The sequence below is a fragment of the Mytilus edulis genome, chromosome 4 (assembly GCF_963676685.1).
Source record: "Mytilus edulis chromosome 4, xbMytEdul2.2, whole genome shotgun sequence".
In the NCBI taxonomy this organism is placed as follows: domain Eukaryota; kingdom Metazoa; phylum Mollusca; class Bivalvia; order Mytilida; family Mytilidae; genus Mytilus; species Mytilus edulis.
In genome coordinates, this window is record NC_092347.1 from 58,609,029 (window position 1) to 58,632,601 (window position 23,573).

At 34.1% G+C, this 23,573-nt stretch overlaps 2 protein-coding genes across 2 annotated transcripts; one reads left to right on the forward strand and one right to left on the reverse strand.

Moving 5' to 3' along the window:
* The first annotated feature begins 792 nt into the window (after window positions 1-792).
* Window positions 793-12,446, forward strand: LOC139520072 (uncharacterized). The gene is made up of 11 exons (XM_071312489.1): window positions 793-852; window positions 1,361-1,439; window positions 2,852-4,137; window positions 5,389-5,488; window positions 6,053-6,103; window positions 7,211-7,402; window positions 8,379-8,549; window positions 8,837-9,007; window positions 9,498-9,694; window positions 10,011-10,191; window positions 10,811-12,446. Exons 2-11 carry the CDS (start codon window positions 1,394-1,396, stop codon window positions 10,873-10,875), a joined length of 2,460 nt encoding a protein of 819 aa, XP_071168590.1. The 5' UTR covers window positions 793-852; window positions 1,361-1,393; the 3' UTR covers window positions 10,876-12,446.
* Window positions 12,447-20,568: 8,122 nt separating this feature from the next.
* LOC139521457 (trichohyalin-like) lies at window positions 20,569-22,077 on the reverse strand. Its single transcript, XM_071314932.1, has one exon. It carries the CDS (start codon window positions 22,075-22,077, stop codon window positions 20,569-20,571), a length of 1,509 nt encoding a protein of 502 aa, XP_071171033.1.
* Window positions 22,078-23,573: the final 1,496 nt, after the last annotated feature.

Here is a 23,573-nt window from a genome sequence, read left to right on the forward strand (position 1 = left end):
TGCTCCATTACTGGTTTGTCTTGCGGTAGATAGAGTTTCAGCCCATACGGATGGTGGGAACAGAGCACTGTATCATCAACATATGTGACTAAAACATAATCAGCAAAAGCTTCTATTTTCTTCTCTTTTTTCATATCTTGTATTACATGTAAATATTCAGCAAAAGCTTCTTTTTCTCCTCTTTTGGCATATCTTATATTAAATATTCAGCAAAGCAATAAGTTTTCTTCGCTCTCTGGACATGGACTGTCTAATGCATTTTAAGTCATTTTCTCTCCCGATGCTCATCTTCCTGATATTGGCGCAATTGATACATTTGGAAAACAAAATTTGGCGCAAATGAGCATACCCCTGAAAAACAGTAATTGGCGCAAAAGGACTGCTGCCAAAAAATATATATTACAATATACAAAACACAAATAGAAATTGAAAGACTTAAGAAGTCGGCAATGGCAAAATGCGGAAAAAAAAGATTTAAAGACAGATAATAGTCATAAAATACAACATGGAAAACTTAAGACTGAGCTACACGAACCCCAACCAAATCACGGAGTGATCTCAGGGACTCTTTGATCATTTGCTTTTCAATTCTCACGTCTTTCGTCGGAATGATATTTATTTGTCATTCTTACAGTTATCAGACAAATATCTTAAGATATATTATTCTCATTACAACTGCACAATGAAACAGCTCTTTTAAAAATAAATCCGGATTTTCAAATTTAATTACTAGTAGTTTAGACACGATTAACACATTTAATTTCACATATATAGATTAAAGCTTGAAATATTAACCTATATTATTCATTAGGGAATTGCAGGCGAGGCTTCTTGGTTTGTTAGTGAAAAGAGGTAAAAACTATTCAAAATGTATCTCAACAAACATTTAAAAGCACTTTATTTATATATTTAAATGATTATTCAAGGTAGAAAAAAAAGTATTCTATAAAAATTTCTGATAAGAGCTCCAATTAATCACTAAAAATTTGAGAAACGTGCGATTTAAACTTGGATTCGGATAAATTAATCAACTTTAAAAATACAATTGAATACAAGATATATTGCATTATAGAACATTAAGTTATGCCGTGCGCGTATCTGATAAAAAGTATAAGCGAAACTGAACAACAATTATTTAAAGAAAGGATTTTTTTTATAAGGGAACGACCATTCGTCTCTGAAGAGGCTGGAAGAGTTTCTTCATAAAAAATATTCTGATTGCAAACTTCGAAGAGAAAACAAAATAAACTCAAAACAATTTGATACTTGCTTGATTCGAAAAAAAAATCGAAATGAAGAAAACAAATTTAATATGATTTATCCGTGTCTTTTTTAACATAGCTTTTTATGTATATTGTAGACATTAGCTCTCTCCAGTCTACACACACTAAACATGAAATCTGCCATTCTTTTCCTGACAATTTTAGTCTACAGTCAAGGTAAGACTATATTGAGTATTTGTTCCCCGAAAAAGTTGCATGTGAATTCTGTGCTTAGAAATAAAATTATCCTTCTAATGATTTTTAGACGAACATTGAAAGACTGTTTTCTGAGTTTCTTGATTATTTATTTTTTTTCTGCAGAGGTTTTCTGGTATCGAAAGAAAAAGATTTGTTTGTCGATTCGATATTCTGACTGAAAGAAAATATTTCTTCGTAACCATATTAAATGAAATGACATTAACGGTACCAATTTTACTGACATAACTGACTAAATGGGAGTTTCTTTGACAAGCACGATATGGAGGTCATCTACATAGACACGGGAATTATAGAACAAGCGTTTTTATAATAAAGAGAATTCAAGAAAAGTTTTTTCAATCGGTGACATCTTTTACGGTATTAGAACGTTATAAGAACGTGTTGTTGTACAATATGTAGCTTTCATTATGTTTTTATTTATGTTTGACACACTACTTTCAAACCATTCTTTCTGGCCTCTTTTTTGTCATATATCTCCTAAAGGTCCAATAATTTATACATCCTTGACGTTTAAAATTTTGGTTTGATAGTTTATTATGAAGGTAAATCCTTTAAAAGAGTTATATTTATTCCGTTTGTTGTTATTTCATTAAAATTTTATACAAATTTACTCTGTTCAATGGACCTTGTCTGTCTGTATCTTTTAATGGCGTTGTTGAAAGAAATTTACTCCGAAGTCCAACGGCCGATATTACATCGAAGGACAGCATGCTTTCATATGAACTTGCTTTTAGAAACTGCGATTTTTTCGGGTGTAGATTTTTCAATTATTTATCAATTTGTTTGTTTTTGTCGTCTATTAAAAAGTAAAATAACAAAAACACCGAATTCCAAGTAAAATTCAAATCGAAAAGTCCAATATCAAATGGCAAAATCAAAAGCTCAAACACAGCAAATGAATGGAAAACAATTGTCATATTCCTGACTTGGTATATATATATGTCTAAAAAATTGCAAATTTTTAGACTTATATTATTTATTCCTTATCTGGACAGTATCGTCTATTCCAGACGATCCGGTACATAGTAAATTTGCTGGTTGGTCCTTTATATATATACAACTCGTCTAAACATCAACCCAACAATGTTAGATCTATAAATTTGCTTTCGCAAATTTTTTGTTTTCCATAGAAAGCCGTCTATATTTGAAGAAATACTCAATTAGAAGTGTCATTTTTTTATTTTAAAAAAATATATTTACTCTTAGGTTTTTGCTTTATTTCTTCATCACAAATTGTCATTTTTCCTTTAAAAAAGTCAAATAAATGTTTTTCGAAAGAAGGGTTTTCCGAAACATAACTGATATATGTTTTATATTCTGTCTATTTGCAATGGTAACTGTAAATTAAAGTCATGTGTTTCGCATTTAAGGTGCCCCTGACAATAGAGGCACGGAATTCATCATAGCTTATATGGACAACTATCTAGAAAACTTTCCACTTGAACTCTTCGTCACGACTTCTCGTACTACAACTGTAGATGTACAGGTCACATCACCTGGTTGGACAAATCCCTCTGTGAATGAGCAATTTTCAGTCATAGCTGGATCTGTAAAACAGTTATTTATAAACCTTAAGTTGCGTCTGAATGGATCGGTCAAGGAAAAGAAGGGTATTTTGGTGACAGCGACGGACGAAATTGTTATTTACGGTGTCAACAAACAAGACTATTCCAACGACGCATTTCTGGGCTTACCCATAGATGTTCTTGCTATGGAATATTACACAGTGACATATTATCCTCCATACAGAAGGGCTCAAATTTGTGTAGTTGGAGTAGAAGATTCAACAACTGTCTCCATTAAATTGTCATCTTGTTCTAATTGCGGATCGGTCACCTACAACGGCGCCACTTACAACAAGGGAAACACTCTCACACTTAGTTTGGACAGATATGACGCCATACAATTACAGAGCACTGGCGATCTCACTGGGGCACACATCACAGCCAATAAGAAAATTTCTGTTTTCAGCGGAAACAGGAAGACAAAAACTGGTTCCGGCGGAAGTCAAGATCATTTGGTGGAGCATTTAACACCAGTTGACACTTGGGGAAAGAGATTCGCAACTGTTCCAACTCCAATGAGAACTGTTGGTGACTACTTCAAAATCATAGCAAGTGAAGATAGCACCAGCGTTACTTACAAATGCAACAAAAATAATGCCATTACAACGGGAAGTGTTTCTCTTAGTAAGGCAGGAGATTTCCAGCAGCTACTCATAGGATCAGGAAAATATTGTTATTTCGTTGCTGACAAAGCCATACTCTTGGTACAGACTGTTCTGAGTCAACAGAGCAGCAGTGAACCATCAGACCCTGCTATGCTCATCATACCACCTGTCGAGCAGTATGCAGCAGATTACACTTTTGCAACACCAAAATATTCAAAAGGTTCCTATGACAACTACTTTATGTTCGTCGTAGATTCCTCACAGAAATCCGGATTGAGGTTAGATGGGTCTGCTTTCCCAAGCAACACAGTTTATCATAATATACCTGATACAAATTTAGTGGGAGCTTACATAACTGTAACAGAAGGATCCCACACAGTTCGTCACACTTCAGTGATATCCGTATTTGGAGGATTTCTGTATGGCAGAGCTCATGCAGAAACATACGGGTTTACAACCGGAATGCGCATGGCTGGTATAAACACTGTAAGTGCTTACCAAAATGTAAATAAATAGCAAGATATCATTTTGATAGTGAAAATATATAAAGTTAATAGTGCAATTTATATATGTTATCAGATATATATAAAACCGATTATTTATACATGTAGTTATATTGGGCAAAATGTAATAAAAATCCTCTAAATACCCCTTGCAACAACTATCAAACGTTTTAGAGGCTATATGGTAGTTCGTCTGATTTTGCTTCCATACTTCCTATGTACATGAGGGGAATGGCACGCTATCGGGATGCGGTGTATAGGGGTGGATAATAGTCTTACTGTGTAATATAATGAATAACAAAGTGGCATCAGGAAAAAAAGTGTAGACATTTTTTTTAAGCGGGAATATGGAAATTAGCACACCAGTGTCATCCTAATCATCTAAAAACTGGAAAAGCAAAATAAAAGTTTTAACCATCTAATAATGTGTATATTTAAAATATTTTAATCATCAAAAAGCTGGTAAACGGCAAAAAATGTTTAATCTTTTTTAAAATGGGATGGCCAAAATGTTTTAGTCATCTCAAAACTGATATAGAAGAAAAGGTCGAACCATCTTAAATGGGTTTATTCGTTCATAGTGTATTAATTTACGTTTTTTGATTGAGTTAAGCCTGCCAATTGATATTTTATCGTATGTTTTTCTGTTGTGATGTTATGCTATTGTTTCAGAAAAAGGGAGAAGGTTTGGTACCATTAAAACGTTTAATCCCGCTGCAAATGTTTGCACCTGTCCTAAGTCAGGAATCTGATGTACAGTAGTTGTCGTTTGTTTACGTGTTTCTCGTTTCTCGTTTCTCGTTTTTTTTTTATAGATTAGACCGTTGGTTTTCCCGTTTGAATGGTTTTACACTAGTAATTTTGAGACCCTTTATAGCTTGTTGTTCGGTGTGAGCCAAGGCTTCGTGTTGATGGCCGTACATTGACCTATAACGGTTTACTTTTTTAAAATTGTTATTTGGATGGAGGGTTGTCTCATTGGCACTCACACCACATCTTCCTATATCTATATATAGCATAAAATGTTTTAATCATTTTTTCTTCGAATAACTATTTATTTACTAAAGTGTTTCTACAAAACAGGTTTGTGAACTAAGTACAACTGTTGTTGGAGATTGATATAGCATAAACTGTTTTAAACATCTTTAAACTACTTTTCATCAGCAATACACCCTATCTACTTATATATTCACTTTTATATACCTTTGAATATATATTTATATCTACATAATAGGTGTGTGTACCAAGTACAACTGTTGTTGGAGATGGTATTGATAACGATTGTGATGGATTGATTGACGAGGAAATTTGTACTACAGCCAATCAGAACAATGGTTTGTATTAGTATTACAGCCAATCACAAAAATGGGTTGTACTGCACTGCGCCAATCAGAACAATCGTCTGTGCGATTAGTTTATTGTTTGGGAGGGTAGACGGTTGATGCTTTACTTTTTTATAACCTAACCATTAAATGTTTGGGAGGGTAGACGGTTGATGCTCTACTTTTTATACTCTTACCATTGTTTGGGAGGGGAGACGGTTCGGGTTGGTGCTCTACTTTTTATACTCTTTCCATTGTTTTGGGTAGACGGTTGATGCTTTACTTTTTATACTCTAACCATTGTTTTCAAACAGCAAAATTAGTTTGTGTTGTATCATTAGGTATGCAGTGTAAAACTCAAAATTGTCTTTTTATCAAACAACGTTTAAATAAGAGAAAATACTATTTTAAATATCGGCGAAGCAAAGGACTACATATGGTCATTTCATTACACTATGTGTCTGATGGGGACTGTATATTTTTGTTTTGTCGCTCTTTGAAACAGGAGGATATATAGCTGTTACCTTAAATGTATTTGGAATTAAACCACATTTTACCTTTATTATTTTTCAACAGATGATGACGGTGATGGTGTGTCAGATGAAGATTGTGCAACACCGGCACCGAGTAAGTAGTTTTGCTTTTAAACTAATTGGTAACTTATTGACTCATGATCATTAAAAAGACAAATAGAAAAAAAGTAGGTTATCAATAACGTATTCTGACATCATTCAACGCAACTTTCTCTGACAATGACATTTACATAGTAGCACTTGTCATTGAATTTACAAGACCATGCGCATTTAGAAGTAGTACACATAATACAATCAGGCAAACACTTTGAACAAGTACTTATATATCTTTAAAAGTGACAAAGGAGGTCAAAGAACAATTTTCAAATGTAGAATTTGACCATAACATTTGACTTTTATAATTACCTAGTTTTCTTTTCTTTTGACAAAGGACATCGAATCAACAGACCCTGGGCCTCTATCACTTATGGGTTACCAGTAACAAATGCATAAAACTTATTTCAAATTCATTAGGCTGGGAAATAACTACCATATGGAGTCTTCGTATCGCTTCCGTCAAAATTGGATAAAAAATCCTGAGGATATATCGAGCAATTTGGTAAAATAAATTTTCCGCTTTCTTTTTCGGTTACGGAGGAGATCTCAACACAAAGAAAACAGTGTTTAGGGAGATAACTCTTACAATGAAAAGTCCTCGACAAAACAGGATCAGTCTCAAAAGCGCAATAACTGTTCGATATCATGTGCAAAAAATCTAGACGATATCTTGGGAAACCACAAAATAGGGCACGAAACAAATTTGGCGGAAGAAGAAAAAAAATATAATCAGAACAAATACTATACAGAATGGTGGTATGACCTTATGAATATATATGTATTTCTGTATTTTTTTTGTTTTTGAAGTAATAGTCAATACCTGTATTTCCTAATGTTGCCAATTAGGTACTAAGGTAATTTATATTTATTTGAAAAGTGAATAAAACAAAAGATATGAAACTCATGGCCATTTCGTATCGACGAAAATCCCATGATTTTACCCAAAATTCACCGTGTATTAAATAACTCGAATGATTCAGCGCCCTCTATAGGTCATTAGTTATTGGATATTTAACGACTGGATCTGTCGAGTTATTATGTATTACTGAAAAGTAAATAGTGAAGTTAGGTTATGGTAGTAATGCATTTTAAACTTATGCTCTAGTTGACGGAGAGTGGGCAGCCTGGGGTAGCTTAGGAAGTTGTTCTATTACTTGCAAAGATTATGGAACCAGTCAAACTGGAACCGCGACTAGAACAAGAACTTGTACAAATCCAGCACCTCAATATGACGGACTGCAGTGTGTCGGCAGTGGATCAGAAAGTCAGTCTTGTACATCAACCACATACTGCCCAAGTAAGCTTATAAGCCTAACATTTTAGTTGAATCAATATTTTTGTGACAGTAAATATTGAATACGTGGTGTTGATATTTATAAAAGGTCGAAAATGGATTATAATAGACCTCTTTTTTAAGTTGTAACCATTCGACACAACTCGGCCGATTCCGTACCTCATAGACGGAAAGTAGCGGAGTCACCCGAGTATTGCCGATTGAGTTGTAAACAAACAAGAATCGCTGCTAAACTCTTGATAGATTTGGACAATATCCACTGTTTTCACGAACATTATTTTTACAGTTAAATACAAGCTGAATCTCTTTCATATTTTCGTTACAGAAGTACAATTACATCAAAAGAATACACAAACTCAACTTAAGGTGGTACCTAACACAACAGGGAGATAACTCTGTAAAATCAGCTAAATGTTTTAATTACGATGTGTTATTAAGGGAATATCAAGCTTCTCAATGATCAAAATAACTGTTTGTCAAACTGCTATATAACCAGTGTAATTTTTCTGATAAAACGGTAGGTTCAAATTTTTTTAAATTTTTAAATTTTTGTAAAAGGGTCAAAGTAAGTACTTTGACAAAATTTTATGAAAATTAAACGAGCCAAATTAATTTTAGTACAAGTGTTGGGTACCACCTTAAACTACTCATAGTAAAATTATCATAGATACCAGAATTTTTTTTTTTCATCACACGCGTTTTTCCTCTACAATAGGCTTATCACTCGGCTACGTTCGAATAAAAAGGTAAAAATGCCAAATAATGTATGAAACTGAATAGTATTAGGGACCCAAAATATGTAAAGATTTATCTAATACAGCTATTTATTAATTTCGAATAGCGGTATGCTACTGTTTCCTTTATTAAATCCGGTATTCGTGAGGTATAACCTCCTTAGTGTTTCGAAAAGTTTAAAGTTTTGTAAACAGTTAATTTATTATTGTCACCATATCAATGATAACACTTAATTTCATGATAGTAAATGGTGGATTTAGTAGCTGGTCCTCTTGGGGACAATGCTCAGTGACATGCGCAACTGGAACGCAGACAAGGTCCAGAACATGTACCAACCCAGCAACCCAGTATAACGGTCTGACTTGCAGTGGTTCATATTCCGATTCAAAAACGTGTACACTAAGTCCTTGTCCAAGTAAGTTTTGTTAAGTTTCAAATTTACAATATACATGTACTGCATGCATTTTGCTTGAATAAAATGTGTGTCTTATAATTCAAATGATTTTGGAACAACTATTAACATTTAAGACATGGATACATGAAAAAAAATAAGGATAACTTTTTAAATGACAACAATTCTCTATACTTTTCAAAACGTACAAAAAACTGTTTAAAGTAGGTATTTTTACTTTAACTATTGGCACTTTTTTAAAGATGCCAACTATATTTTAACAGAGAAAATTTTGTATCTTATTATCTTAGTCGATGGTGACTGGACAAATTGGTCGTCGTGGGCTACATGTACAGTTTCATGTGGCGGGGGATCAAAGGGACGATCAAGGACATGCACAGATCCAACTCCAGCACATGGCGGAAGCGATTGTTCAGGAGATGGTTCAGAAACTGAAACATGCAATACACAGGTTTGCGTTAGTAAGTATTGATTTCTCCTGTTTCCAATTAAAATAGATAAAATTGAAATAAATGTAAAAGGATTGATACCTTCTCACACCAATATATGCATCAAATCGAAGTAAGTATCAAAACACTGCCATTAGACGAATACTTCCATTTGTGATTGACATCTTACTATGCAGTCGTGATATCGGCCCAGTCACTTAGAGTTGAATCAAATTAAACACATCGAATCGCTAGTGTTTGAAGAACCTGTGATCACCACTTATAATGTTTAAGCGTCTCTATGACTTAAAGCGAAAGCATGAATAATGACTGACTGCGTTAAATTGACATCGTGTTTTCGTTGTCCAAACCAAACATAGATAGTCGACTTTCCCATGGATAGAAACAAGTGTCTGTGGTCCAAGCTATCAGTTTGCAGACGCTATAACGCTAACAAAACACAAATTAATGCGTTATCTAGAATGCGTATCCTAACTACATATATACAACTTTATTCAAATAGTTGATGGAGGATGGGGATCTTGGTCCGCATACGGTTCCTGTTCTGTGACCTGTGGAGGAGGGAAATCATCCCGTTCGAAAGTGTGTAATAATCCAGCACCTCGAAATGGCGGACTAGACTGTTCCGGTTCATCGAGTGAATATGGCGATTGTAACACACAAGCATGTCCAACGGCAGGAGTTGGTCAATATGTTCAGGTATTTCATATTCTTTTCTTTTCGGAAATTTATAAATATAATTCACGCATCGTTGTAAATATAATGGAATTTGATACGACTGTCATACAATTGGGAGGTTTAGCGCTATTGAACCAGGCCCAATCCACAATTTTCTAAGTTTGAAAATCCGTGTATCAGGTCAGTTGATGTCTATTCGTTTGATGTGTTTTATCATTTGATTTTGTCATTTGATTAGGGACTTTCCGTTTTGAATTTTCCTCGGAGTTCAGTATTTTTGTGATTTTACTTTTTATATGAAAATGTATATCACGTTTTCACTATAATATTATTACAGATGTGCCCTTCTGGATATTTTACTTGTGAGACAGGAAGCACAAAATGTATTGATGGTTCTAAGGCATGTGATTGTGACGAGAGTCCTGCCACTGGTAATTGTGATGATGGGTCCGACGAAACAACTAGTTATGCTGGATGCAGTGCACAAGTACTATTAACATGTCCAAATGGTTCCGAACGTACGTGATTTCTTTTTCTTATTCGATCATGAATATTCAGTTATTTCTAGAACTCCTCTCCCCAAAAACTTTAAAAAACTAAAATTTTCAACATCGATATATAAGCACTTGCTCTTAAAGATCTTAAATCTGCATGCTATTATATGGGTTTTATAACTAAACAAATTAAAACGTTTTCTTCAATTGAAATGTCGTGCTTCTCTTTTTCGTTTAAATTTAAATGTCGCATATATAAAATACTCACAAGAACTTCTTACCAAATTGATAGTTGTTTTTAAATTTTTTCATATTTTTTTTTAATGAAAATAGATAATTATATTTAGTAGAAAGACTCATTTAGTGGGAAAATTCTGGTGCTCAAAGGGGAACAATTAAAAGGTACTTGCTCTTTGAAATGCAGATAACCTTTGTAGCAATCAATTTAGATGTATTTTTTAAAAACTGATCAAGTTTTGGTTCAAAAATATGCCTTACTCTCCTTGGTCACATATATTCTATAAAAGTCTGCAGTAGTTTTATGGATTAAAAAAAAGTTCATGTCAACAGACTCTTTTATTTGAATTATTTGCATTTGAAAATAGGTTTACTAAATATTCATGGATTTTTTTTTAATTTTCAGGTACAGCAGCTGCATCAGTTATCTTGTTGCTACTGGTTATGGGATATTTAAGAATTTTTATTTGATGTGAGGATAAAGCACACATATCAGCTACCAAATTTTATAAATAATATTATGTGTTTGTAGTTAAAAATATATATTTACAATCTGTTATTTATCCCAATGATTAACAAATAAACTTCGGATGCTTCTTAAATATTATATTATAACTTTAAGTTTGGGATAAACTCATCATAGATACCAGGACTAAATTTTGTATATACGCCAGACTCGCGTTTCGTCTACAAAAGACTCATCAGTGACGCTCGAATCCCCAAAAAGTTAAAAAGGCTAAATAAAGTACGAAGTTGAAGAGCATTGAGGACCAAAACTCCTAAAAGTTTTGCCAAATCCAGCTAAGGTTATATATGCCTGAGGTAGAAAAACCTTAGTATTTCAAAAATTCTAAATTTTGTAAACAGTTAATTTATAAATATAACCATATCAATGATAATTCATGTCAGCACAACAAGTGCTGACTACTGGGCTAGTGATACCCTCGTGGAAATAAATCTCCACCAGCAGTGGCATCGACCCAGTGGTTGTAAATAAACTCATCATAGATACCAGGACTAAATTTTGTATATACGCCAAACGCGCGTTTCGTCTACAAAAGACTCATCAGTGACGCTCGAATCCAAAAAGTTAAAGGGATATTTGAGAAGAAGTCTTTTGCATTTAAGCTGAAATCTCTGATATCGGAGTCGAATACAACAGATAAATTCTTATTTCCACAAGACTGGACAGAAGATTAACGGATTGAGAATAAGAAGACTTATCAGCCCGAAAGAAAAAAAAATAGCTTAATACAATAGATAACAAAGAAGTGTGTATGTGAAAACAATGTATTAAATTATTAACTGTTAGAACTCTAAATATTAGCATTCGGCAATCCTCGGTAGAATCCGTTACTCTCCTAGTTAGATGAGGGTACCACGGAATCGGCCGAGTTAAGACGAATGCAATATCAGGTGAGGATACGATTTAAAAAACAAACGTTTCGTGGTTTATATGCGACGCAGTTAGAGGCAGTTATTTGTTATACATTGAAACCTATTTAAACCGAAAATCTTTGGGACTTTAAATTTGGTTCGGTTTTGGACGATGTTGGGTTTTACATGCCAGGTTCATTACGCATATAATTTGATATGTCAGTGCTTAAGAATGTTTGGTTTATACAGGTTTTCGGTTTATGCAGGATTTGGTTTAGCAAGGGTTCACTGTATTATGTAATGAGTACGTGAAGGGCCCACTCTAAGTGAATATTTTTCAGTCATCATGAGATAGAGAAAAAAGTATTACCCTAGCCAAAATAAATTCAACCACCATCGAAAATAATATAATGTGGTTTTGGTGACCTGTGGCTGTTGTCTGGTTGGTCGGGTTGTTGTTGTATCTTTGACACATTCCCCATTTCCATCTTCAATTTTATTTTGAATAGCTTCTGAGTATGTGTTATATATCTGTTTTTTTTTTATTGTATTATTATGTTATTATCATTGTTAACCCAATGTTAACTTTTATTAAAATATATGCTTTGAAACTTTTTTTTTAGATGTATTCACCCTTTCATGTTAATAAATATATTTTAATATGATTCGTTTTGTTATATTTATTTCGACAAATGTGATAACTGACACATGTTAAACGTAATAGATTCTGTACTTGGTTGGTTGGTTTTATGTGAGATTCTTGGAGATATATATAACTTACATTAAATAAATCAAATATACAGCAATAACTTTCCTTTCCAAGATTCATACATTTCAGTTGAACACAGAAAACTCTACATAGTTGACGACTAAAGGGCCCGTATGCGTTAGGGGAGGTTGAATACTGCCACTTTCAGTTGCAGCAGTTAACCTATTCCTATAACACATGACTTTGCATTCTTATTCAATTTTCAACGTATGATACTCGATAACTAATATTTTCATTTTTCATTTTTTTTAATGTGGGTGGCACATTGATCGTTCAAAAAAATACTCGAAATATGAAAAAGAAATAATTCCCCGAGGTCATATGTTATAGGACTAGTAGTTAACCCACAATTGGAAATATGAAATAGAAATAATGCCCCGAGGTCATATTTTATAGGACTAGTAGTTAACCCGCAATTGGAAATATGAAATAGAAATAATGCCCCGAGGTCATATGTTATAGGACTAGTAGTTAACCCACAATTGGAAATATGAAATAAAGATAATGCCCGAGGTCATATGTTATAGGACTAGTAGTTAACCCACAATTGGAAATATAAAATAGAAATAATGCCCCGAGGTCATATGTTATAGGACTAGTAGTTAACCCACAACTGGAAATATGAAATAGAAATAATGTCCCGAGGTCATATGTTATAGGACTAGTAGTTAACCCACAATTGGAAATATAAAATAGAAATAATGCCCCGAGGTCATATGTTATAGGACTAGTAGTTAACCCACAACTGGAAATATGAAATAGAAATAATGCCCCGAGGTCATATGTTATAGGACTAGTAGTTAACCCACAATTGGAAATATGAAATAGAAATAATGCCCGAGGTCATATGTTATAGAACTAGTAGTTAACCCACAATTGGAAATATAAAATAGAAATAATGCCCCGAGGTCATATGTTATAGGACTAGTAGTTAACCTTCAATTGGAAATATGATATAGAAATAATGCCCCGAGCTCATATGTTATAGGACTAGTAGTTAACCCACAATTGGAAATATGAAATAGAAATAATGCCCCGAGGTCATATGTTATAGGACTAGTAGTTAACCCGATGTCATATGTTATAGGACTAGTAGTTAACCCACAATTGGAATTTTTAAACCTATCTTATCAATTGACTTTTTGAATAAAATGAAGATAACCTAGAAACTGCCATCGTCCATTTATAAATGCATATTCATGTATAAGGCCCTTTATAGTATACTTTATTTATTGTTATTTATGTCACATTCCAAAACATCTCTTTTAGAATGTATACATTTATTTTCCTTTCGATTACAGTTCTCTGAACTTATCAGAACAATACCAATATTGTCCGTAGCTTAACCGTGTGAATCAATGATTTGTTCTTTATTTGGCCTTTTTTGGCTCAGAGCGTCACTGATGAGCCTTTTGTAGACGAAATGCGCGTCTGGCGTAAATAAAAAATTTAATCCTGGTTTCTATGATGAGTTTATTTACAACAGCTGGGTCGATGCAACTGCTGGTGGAGTTTTAATTCACCGAGGGTTTCACCAGCTCAGTTGTTAGCACTTCTGTGCTGTGCTGACATGAATTATCACTGATATGGTCACATTTATAAATGGAGTGTTTACAATACTTTTGAAATACTAAGTCTTTTCCAAGAAATTCAAAGAAAACTCAAAAATAGATTAAACGTTGTGCACGATGTTCCTACAACACGAAGTTACACTTAAAATGCGGCGTCAAAGAGGTTTTTTTACTTCGATTAATTTTGCAAGTTTTATTCGTTTTTTTATATGTTGTTGGTTGATTCTGGTTCTGTTCTTTTTTATTGTCATTTTATCTTAAATTAAGTTGTGGTTTAGCTGTATTTTGCAAAACTTTTAAGAATTTTGGTCATCAATGCTCTTCAACTTCGTACTTTATTTGGCCTTTTTTTTTTTGGAATCGAACTTCATTGATGAGTTTTTTGTAGACCAAACTCGCGCCTGGCGTAAATACATTTTAAATTCTGGTATCTGTGATGAGTTTAATTGTTACAATATTCAAATGTATCATGAATGTCTTCAGTCAATTACGAGAAGTATGCAAAAAAAAAAACCCAGAGAAAACTACGAAAAAGACATGCAAAACTAATTAGTCGAACACATTTTATAGCTAACAACACCATGGCAATAAACGAAAGGCAGACAAATCCCCAAAACACTAAGTAAAAATCTAAAGCCTAAGCAACACGAACTTCTCTTTACAATTTGGAAAATTAAAATGTTTCCGTATTTCCAACTGTGACGTTGATGTTCCCATCGGTGTCGTCTGTTTTTTTTTATAATACTTTTACGTTGTTTTCATTGTTCTTGTGTTCTCCTGTAGAAGATTTATTACTTACCATTTAAAGTTCTAGGTTCAGTTGTCGTCTTTACATAAATTATTCTGTCTGAATTACAATAACCGATGGCACGATTTTAATGAGTTTGAAAGCCTTAAGGTAGAACAATACAAAGATGTTTCATCCCCAATCAGACATCTTTAAACTGATGTAATTCCACTCATCTTTCTTTAAATTTTATAAATGAGGTACCAAAAAGAAAGAAGAAGGATTATTCTTTCAAATTGTGAAAATTTCATTATGACATAATTATTACATAATTAATTGTTATGTAATTAGTTGCCATATTGTGATGTCCATACTTGAATGAATTTAGCTTCTTTGTTATTCATAGCATCCCAAAAAACTTTATAGATTCTTGCACAACACAGTTTGACCTTCAAAACTGTGTCTCAGATTTTTCCTATTGTATTTCATTCTCTCACAAATCTTCAATGAAGTTTGAAACATCAATTCATAAGAGACCACTAAATTCAATTGGGTATACAATTTGTTCTATTGGTGTTTTTAGAAATCTGAGACACAGTTTTCGAGGTCAAGCTGTGTTGTACAAGAATCTATAAAATATTTTGGGATGCTATGAAGAATAAAGACGCTAAATTCATGCAAGTGTGGACATCACAATATAGCAACTAATTACATAATAATTAATTATGTAATAATCATGTCATAATAAAATTATCACAAGTTGAACGATTATCTTTCTTCTTTCTTTTGGTACCTCATTTATAAAATATAAAGAAGGATGAAATGAATTACATCAGTTTAAAGTTGTCTGATTGGGAGTGACAAAATCTTTGTATTGTGCTACCTTAAATTGCATGTACATTTATATTGATATTTTGTTTCTCAAATCAGTATGTCTACTTTCGAGGGAACTTATGACAATTCCACTCCTAAAATAGTGCATTGAAGTAATCTTTGTCTTTGAGTTTCATGTTTGCTGTAGGGATTCAAACTGATTACATTTAAGGAAAACTGCAAAACGCTCTGATATAACAAATGCAATTGAAACATTTTTAACAACGCCCAAATCGGGACTCTACTATTGGCACAAAAACTAATAACTCAAACAGCAAATAAATAAGCGATACAATTTCATTGAAAATAAAAAAAAATCATATGCTATTTGAGCTATCAAAAGTAATACTATTCTCTAATTAAGAAATAATTCATGGAAGCCATAGATTGTTGGAAATTTACACATGGCCTGGGCCGTGATATTCGAATTTTATCCTGAGCGTTAGCGAGGGATAAAATTAACGAATATCACGGCCCAGGCCATGTGTACATTTCCAACAATCTATGGCTTCCATGAATTATTTCGATTCTAATAGGACAAATACGGTCATTAAAAAAACTGAAGCGAGGGAGGGTATGCTGTGTGTGTGGCTGTTCGTTTTTACTCCCTGTTAGATAAAGCTCAAATATCTTTATAAATATGTAGCTTGCGAAGTTTATTTCTTGAATAACTACTAGAAAAAATCGTTTTAATTCTTTAAATTCTCAAATCCAACATTTGCTATTTTTAATTTACATGTTTTTCTCGTAAGCTTCCGTCAAATCCAAAGTCGACATTTTGTAACTAAGAAGCCGCCATGTTGACTTGCTGAAATGAGTAAATATGCGAAAAATGCAATAGAATAGAAAATAAAACAAAACCTACCTCAAAAATTAGTTTTAATACAAAAGCATACGAATTCCGATGGTTCACGCAACAGAAAACATTCAACTTTAGCGGTTTCATTTGTATGACGTCATTTTTTTAAATGACTTAAACGCGCCAAAAAGATTAATAGACTTTCGTGGAATTTTATTTTATTTTTATTTTGTTGATTTCCCCGAGCTCTTGTGCATTACTTCCCCTTATTATGCATACGAATAAGAATAAATGTTATTTTGTCTTTTTTTAATTGCACTTTTTAAAACAATAAAATCGGCAAAGGGCCTGCAAATAAGTTCCAATACATGTAGATTTACGTGGGAAGTATATTGTAACAGCCATTAATATGTATATCTCTGAGTCTGCGCTAAGTATATTTTATCGAGAATTTTATCACAGTGTTGTTTACAAAGCTAAAGAAGCACGTCATATTAGAATACAAAACAAATATCAATAAAACAAGTATGGTAAACGATTTGCATGATCTTAGTAAAATATTCAGTAAATGTAGAAAAAAACAGTCTTGAAACATGAAAAAGTATTGTAGTGCCATTTTATGTTCATTCGTAAGCGTCCTGGTAATCAAATATATTAGTAAAACAATTTGATGACGACATGAGTATTGAGTCCTACACAGGTGAGTTTTGATCAGGACATACAGTTCATTGCAATTATAAGTTTTTAAAGGATTTATACACGTACATATGTATATTTACAAATCAATTGACTTCAGAAATAAAACATTTGATTTTCTTCCTTTAATTTAATGTGACTTAGTATGAACATGTGTTCTTATGTATCTCACAAACAAATATCAGATGTTTTCTTGAAAAAGAAGGAATTGCAGTAAATACACACATTTTAGGAGCAGACTATCTTACATGCATGGAAAATATATTGAATAATAACATCCCAATTGTCTTTGGATCTTCTCAAAGTTGATACCGTCCTAAATGATAGAGTCGTGTCTGATGGTCTGTCTATATCATACGGATTTAAAGGGATTCCATTGCTACAAACAAAAGAATACGTGTATAATAAAACTATATTTTAATACATCAAAACTTTACAAATATAGGTTATCATTGAATTTACACAAAAGAAGTATCAATGATTAAAAGTACTGAAGGCCGTACTTCGACAAACAAAAATATTTTCTTTTTACCAATTAAAAGAGCTACTAGAATTGTGTTTCGATCCTTTGACCTTGATACAGCTCCAGTATCCCTTTTACGTTTCGACAGGTAGGTTTTATTACCTTCAGAAATGCTACGTTTCATGTATTTTTCGGCATTTTGTTAACGACCCTTACGTTTTACTAGATTTTTGTCACGTTTTGATACGTTCTTCTACGAGATAAGAACGTAACATAACCCTAGTAAACACTAGCTTTCAAAATAACGGAACAGTTTTATTCAAAACGTAGTTGAAACGTAGATTTCAAAACGGAATAAAACGTGACAGTGTGACTAGGGCTTAATACTACAAGGGGTCGGTTCGTTTCTAATCTGTTTACTACGGTTGAAGTACGTTTTCGTACGGTTTTTTCTAAGCAGTATCACGTGTCACTACGGTGTGATCATTGACCTAAGAAACGGCGTTGATGAATAAAATTTAGAAAAGACAGAGATGCAAAGAGGGAGCAAATTAACTCCAGAAAATCAGAGGAATTTAACAGAGGTACAACTTATTAATATTTATACATCTGTCATTTCATTACATTAGGGTATTTGGTTCCTTTTTGATGGGGTAAACATTTTGATTTTTTTTTTCCAAAAGCAAGATCTTTTTTTTTTCAGATAACATTTTTTTTGAGTGATTACAAGAATCATGACAAACTGTTTAAGCCTGGGTGGGAGCATTGGCAATGCTTTCCCTTTTATGTTTATTGCTCTTTTAAAATGCTTTACGTTATAGCATCGGTCCATGACCAGTGCACAGTAACGCGGTACTAAAGCCCTAAATCCAATTTTCCTCCTATATATTTTAGTGTGTTTCAAATCAGACCATTCACAATGAGGACTAGAGCCAGAGGACGGGATCGTGGAGGCGTGGTAAAGGCCGTATAGTTAGTCCGTCACCTGATAACTTCAACTGGATTTCCAATAGGAAAAAGTAAATCACTTATAATAACCGATCTGAGAGTTTATAAGGTCTTAAATAGTCTCGATATTTTCAGGGACGATTGCTTTTTTTTTTTTTATTAACAAGACAGTTTTACCAAAAACTAAGGATTTTCTTACCCCAGGAGTAGATTACCTAAGCCGTATTTGGCACAACTTTTTGGAATTTTGGGTCCTCAATGCTCTTCAACTTTGTATTTATTTGGCTTTTTAACTATTTTGATCTGAGCGTCACTGCTGAGTCTTATGTAGACGAAACGCCCGTCTGGCGTAAAAAAATATAATCCTGGTACTTTTGATAACTATTTCCCTAGAACTTATCCTGACAGATCTACTACATAGACCAGTTCTAGGGTAGAACTGTTTTAGGAAGAACTGTTCAAGTCAGTTTAGAACAGTTCTGTGACAGATTATTTTTACCCTAACACTTGCTATCGTTTATTTATATGTCGCTCGTATATATAGTATGAAATTCAAAACAGTGTAGCTGTGGCCATTGATTGACCCATCAAAATCATCCATTGACTGGGACAATTTACGTGAACGTTTGTCTGTAACAACCACTGTTCATGACGTACCTACGATAGACATTTAAACTGTGGGGTCACCAAAGGTTTCTTAACGCCTTTAATTATAAAATAATTCGAAAAATTAATCAGGAATAAACTTTGTGTTTTGATTTATATAATTGATATAAATCAAAATATCGTGTTATTTCTGATTAATTTTTCGAATTACTTTATTTAGGTTTTGAGAACCTTTGGTGACCCCATAGTTTAAGTTTCTTTAAAAAGTACATAGTGAGCATTGGTCGTTACATACAAACGTTCACCTAAATTGTCCCAGTAAATGAATGATTTTAATGTGTCAATCAATGGCCACAGCTACACTGTTTTGAATTTCATACTATATCACAAAACGGTTTGCCTTTAGTGATCCATGGAGTTAAAAAGGTTAGGTATCTAGAAACTAAAATTGTTACCAATACTTTTCTCCAGAGTCCAAACTTACAGTAAAACATTTTTAGCAAATCCGATATATCCAACAATTTGGACAAGATACGGTAAAAATATACGAATGCCTATTAAAAAGACCAGAAATTAAGGTCTTTGAAAATCTTAAAAACTATCTATTGTTATACAGATTATTTAGACCTTATTACCAACGATTGTGATTTTTTAACCCACTTTTGGGCTATTTCGTGGCGTCCAATTATAACTGGTCGAGGAAGCCGGAGTGCCCGCAGAAAACCACCGACCTTGGATAGGAAAAACGACAGAAAAAAAACCTAGTCAATTAAGATTGGTGTCGAGTGCACATACACGAGCGGGGACCACGATTTTGAAACCAATTGCATTGCAGTGGTAATCGAAACTGTAACATAATTCTGATGAATGCAATAACAAAAACAATTATTTCTTAATTCAATAGGAAACACTATACCCTATTTTACCTGCCGTAGTGATAGCTTGTAATAAATTGCGATAGTGCGCTCAGTCCAGTAGAAATTCCATTTTCGCATTCACGCCAAAGTTGTCTAGTCGTGAAATATGAAATCTAACAATCCTAGTTCTTGAAACTGAGATTTTTTAATTCGATGTAACCTCTTGGGCATGTTATTTAAAAGACTTTAACACTCTTAAAGACTGAATGTGTAGTCATTTTCCAAAAAAAGACCTACACCTTGACAACATGGGAAGAATGCACGAATGGTTTTAATCTTGCTACAAATGAAGCGACACGACCAACGAACATCTTTGGGTTTCAGCCTTTATTAATATGACTGTCAAAATAACGTTTGGGAACAAAAATTATTGTATTCTATATATCTCCTATAATCCTGGTATATATGATGAGTTGATCTATCTATCTATATACCTTTGTATATACATACTACTTGCTCTTTGGTCGGGTTGTCGTCTCTTTGACATCCTACTTGGCAATGCTCTTTGGTCGGGTTGTCGTCTCTTTGACATCCTACTTGGCAATGCTCTTTGGTCGGGTTGTCGTCTCTTTGACATACTACTTGGCAATGCTCTTTGATCGGGTTGTCGTCTCTTTGACATCCTACTTGGCAATGCTCTTTGGTCGGGTTGTCGTCTCTTTGACATACTACTTGGCAATGCTCTTTGATCGGGTTGTCGTCTCTTTGACATCCTACTTGGCAATGCTCTTTGGTCGGGTTGTCGTCTCATTGACATCCTACTTGGCAATGCTCTTTGGTCGGGTTGTCGTCTCTTTGACATCCTACTTGGCAATGCTCTTTGGTCGGGTTGTCGTCTCTTTGACATCCTACTTGGCAATGCTCTTTGATCGGGTTGTCGTCTCTTTGACATCCTACTTGGCAATGCTCTTTGGTCGGGTTGTCGTCTCTTTGACATCCTACTTGGCAATGCTCTTTGGTCGGGTTGTCGTCTCTTTGACATACTACTTGGCAATGCTCTTTGATCGGGTTGTCGTCTCTTTGACATCCTACTTGGCAATGCTCTTTGGTCGGGTTGTCGTCTCTTTGACATACTACTTGGCAATGCTCTTTGATCGGGTTGTCGTCTCTTTGACATCCTACTTGGCAATGCTCTTTGGTCGGGTTGTCGTCTCATTGACATCCTACTTGGCAATGCTCTTTGGTCGGGTTGTCGTCTCTTTGACATCCTACTTGGCAATGCTCTTTGGTCGGGTTGTCGTCTCTTTGACATCCTACTTGGCAATGCTCTTTGATCGGGTTGTCGTCTCTTTGACATCCTACTTGGCAATGCTCTTTGGTCGGGTTGTCGTCTCTTTGACATACTACTTGGCAATGCTCTTTGATCGGGTTGTCGTCTCTTTGACATACTACTTGGCAATGCTCTTTGGTCGGGTTGTCGTCTCTTTGACATACTACTTGGCAATGCTCTTTGGTCGGGTTGTCGTCTCTTTGACATACTACTTGGCAATGCTCTTTGATCGGGTTGTCGTCTCTTTGACATCCTACTTGGCAATGCTCTTTGGTCGGGTTGTCGTCTCATTGACATCCTACTTGGCAATGCTCTTTGGTCGGGTTGTCGTCTCTTTGACATACTAATTGGCAATGCTCTTTGGTCGGGTTGTCGTCTCTTTGACATCCTACTTGGCAATGCTCTTTGGTCGGGTTGTCGTCTCTTTGACATACTACTTGGCAATGCTCTTTGATCGGGTTGTCGTCTCTTTGACATCCTACTTGGCAATGCTCTTTGGTCGGGTTGTCGTCTCTTTGACATACTACTTGGCAATGCTCTTTGATCGGGTTGTCGTCTCTTTGACATCCTACTTGGCAATGCTCTTTGGTCGGGTTGTCGTCTCATTGACATCCTACTTGGCAATGCTCTTTGGTCGGGTTTTCGTCTCTTTGACATACTACTTGGCAATGCTCTTTGGTCGGGTTGTCGTCTCTATGACATACTACTTGGCAATGCTCTTTGGTCGGGTTGTCGTCTCTTTGACATACTACTTGGCAATGCTCTTTGATCGGGTTGTCGTCTCTTTGACATCCTACTTGGCAATGCTCTTTGGTCGGGTTGTCGTCTCATTGACATCCTACTTGGCAATGCTCTTTGGTAGGGTTGTTGTCTCTTTGACATATTCCCCACTCCAATTCTCAATTTCAGATTGTAATTTATGTACATAGTGACGTTTAACAAATTAATTATCAACAATGTTTGCTATATACATACCTGTATACCGTCTGTATCTAGAATTTAATACAATTTTATACAATAAAGGCTCCATAAACCTGACGTCCATTTGTTCCATAGTTCTTTTTCCACTTCCAGGTATCCATCTATGTGTTGAAATGTCACAAACATGTATATATCTTCCCAATATTTGTGAACACACATTTGCATTGACAGATAATTTACCAAATGAAAATAAGATAAAAATCAACGCGATTTGGAGTGACATGTCTGTGAAAACTTTCTACTCCTTATCCAGAGTTCGAGCTGTAATTTATATTATTGGTCTGAACGTAGATGAAGTAAAGGGATTTTTTTTTAACGTCAGACTTGTAATTGACATTTCAACTACCCTCTAATATTTGGCATTAGGAGACCAATAAACGAAAGCCATTATTTTAACTCACGCGAACGTTTAATCTCTAGAAATTCAAAATTTGACAAAGTTAGAAAAAGAAACCAGATTTGTTATCACGCAACAATTTGGTTTTATTCAAGGTATACATTACAGATTAATTTATTACACGTTATGGTTTTTTTTTGTAGTAGCAAAGAACGCAAAAATAAATTACGAAATACACCCATTGGAATTACTTCTGATCTAATAAAACCTTCAGTAATTTAAAAAAACAAACAAAATAAATGTATTCCGAAAGAGAAGTGCACGCGTGTCAAAATGCGGTGTCAGAAAATTTTGTATTAATCTTTCTTAGTACCTAGCACTGATGAACAGTACGCAAAAATGTCTTCATCATATTGCTATTGTTTAAAATCTATGCTGAACTCTATCTAGATGTTTTTTTTTGTGTATTTTTTTTCATTGTGTTGTTGGGTTTTTGTCTTATATACTCCACATCTTATATTGAGCATGTAAACGGCGCTATTTTTTTTATTGATGTTTTTTTATTTTCACGGTTGTAGAAAGCTCTTCAAAGAAAAACTGAAAAGTTACAACTTCGTAACCAACGTAATAATTCCATTTTCACATAACTTGTTCGACATGTGCATGTCAATGTTGTTTTTTTCGGTAAATATTTCCTGACTGAACGATTTTTCGTTCTTGAAGAACTATTGTCTCTTAATGTTCGCATTTAAAAAATATATTATTATGCAAAGCGACTGCAGCACATTAACGACAAGAGGCTTCAGAGAATCAATATATTTTGTAGTTGTCGCAA

Bases quoted from the DNA above. Each gene is read 5' to 3' on its own strand.
- LOC139520072 (XM_071312489.1), top strand. From the start codon at position 1,394: ATGAAATCTGCCATTCTTTTCCTGACAATTTTAGTCTACAGTCAAG. The intron at 1,440-2,851 runs GTAAGACTATAT...TTCGCATTTAAG, and splicing joins AATTTTAGTCTACAGTCAAG to GTGCCCCTGACAATAGAGGC. The intron at 4,138-5,388 runs GTAAGTGCTTAC...TCTACATAATAG, and splicing joins GCATGGCTGGTATAAACACT to GTGTGTGTACCAAGTACAAC.
- LOC139521457 (XM_071314932.1), bottom strand. From the start codon at position 22,077: ATGTCAAAGAGACGAAAACCCGACCAAAGAGCATTGCCAAGTAGGATG.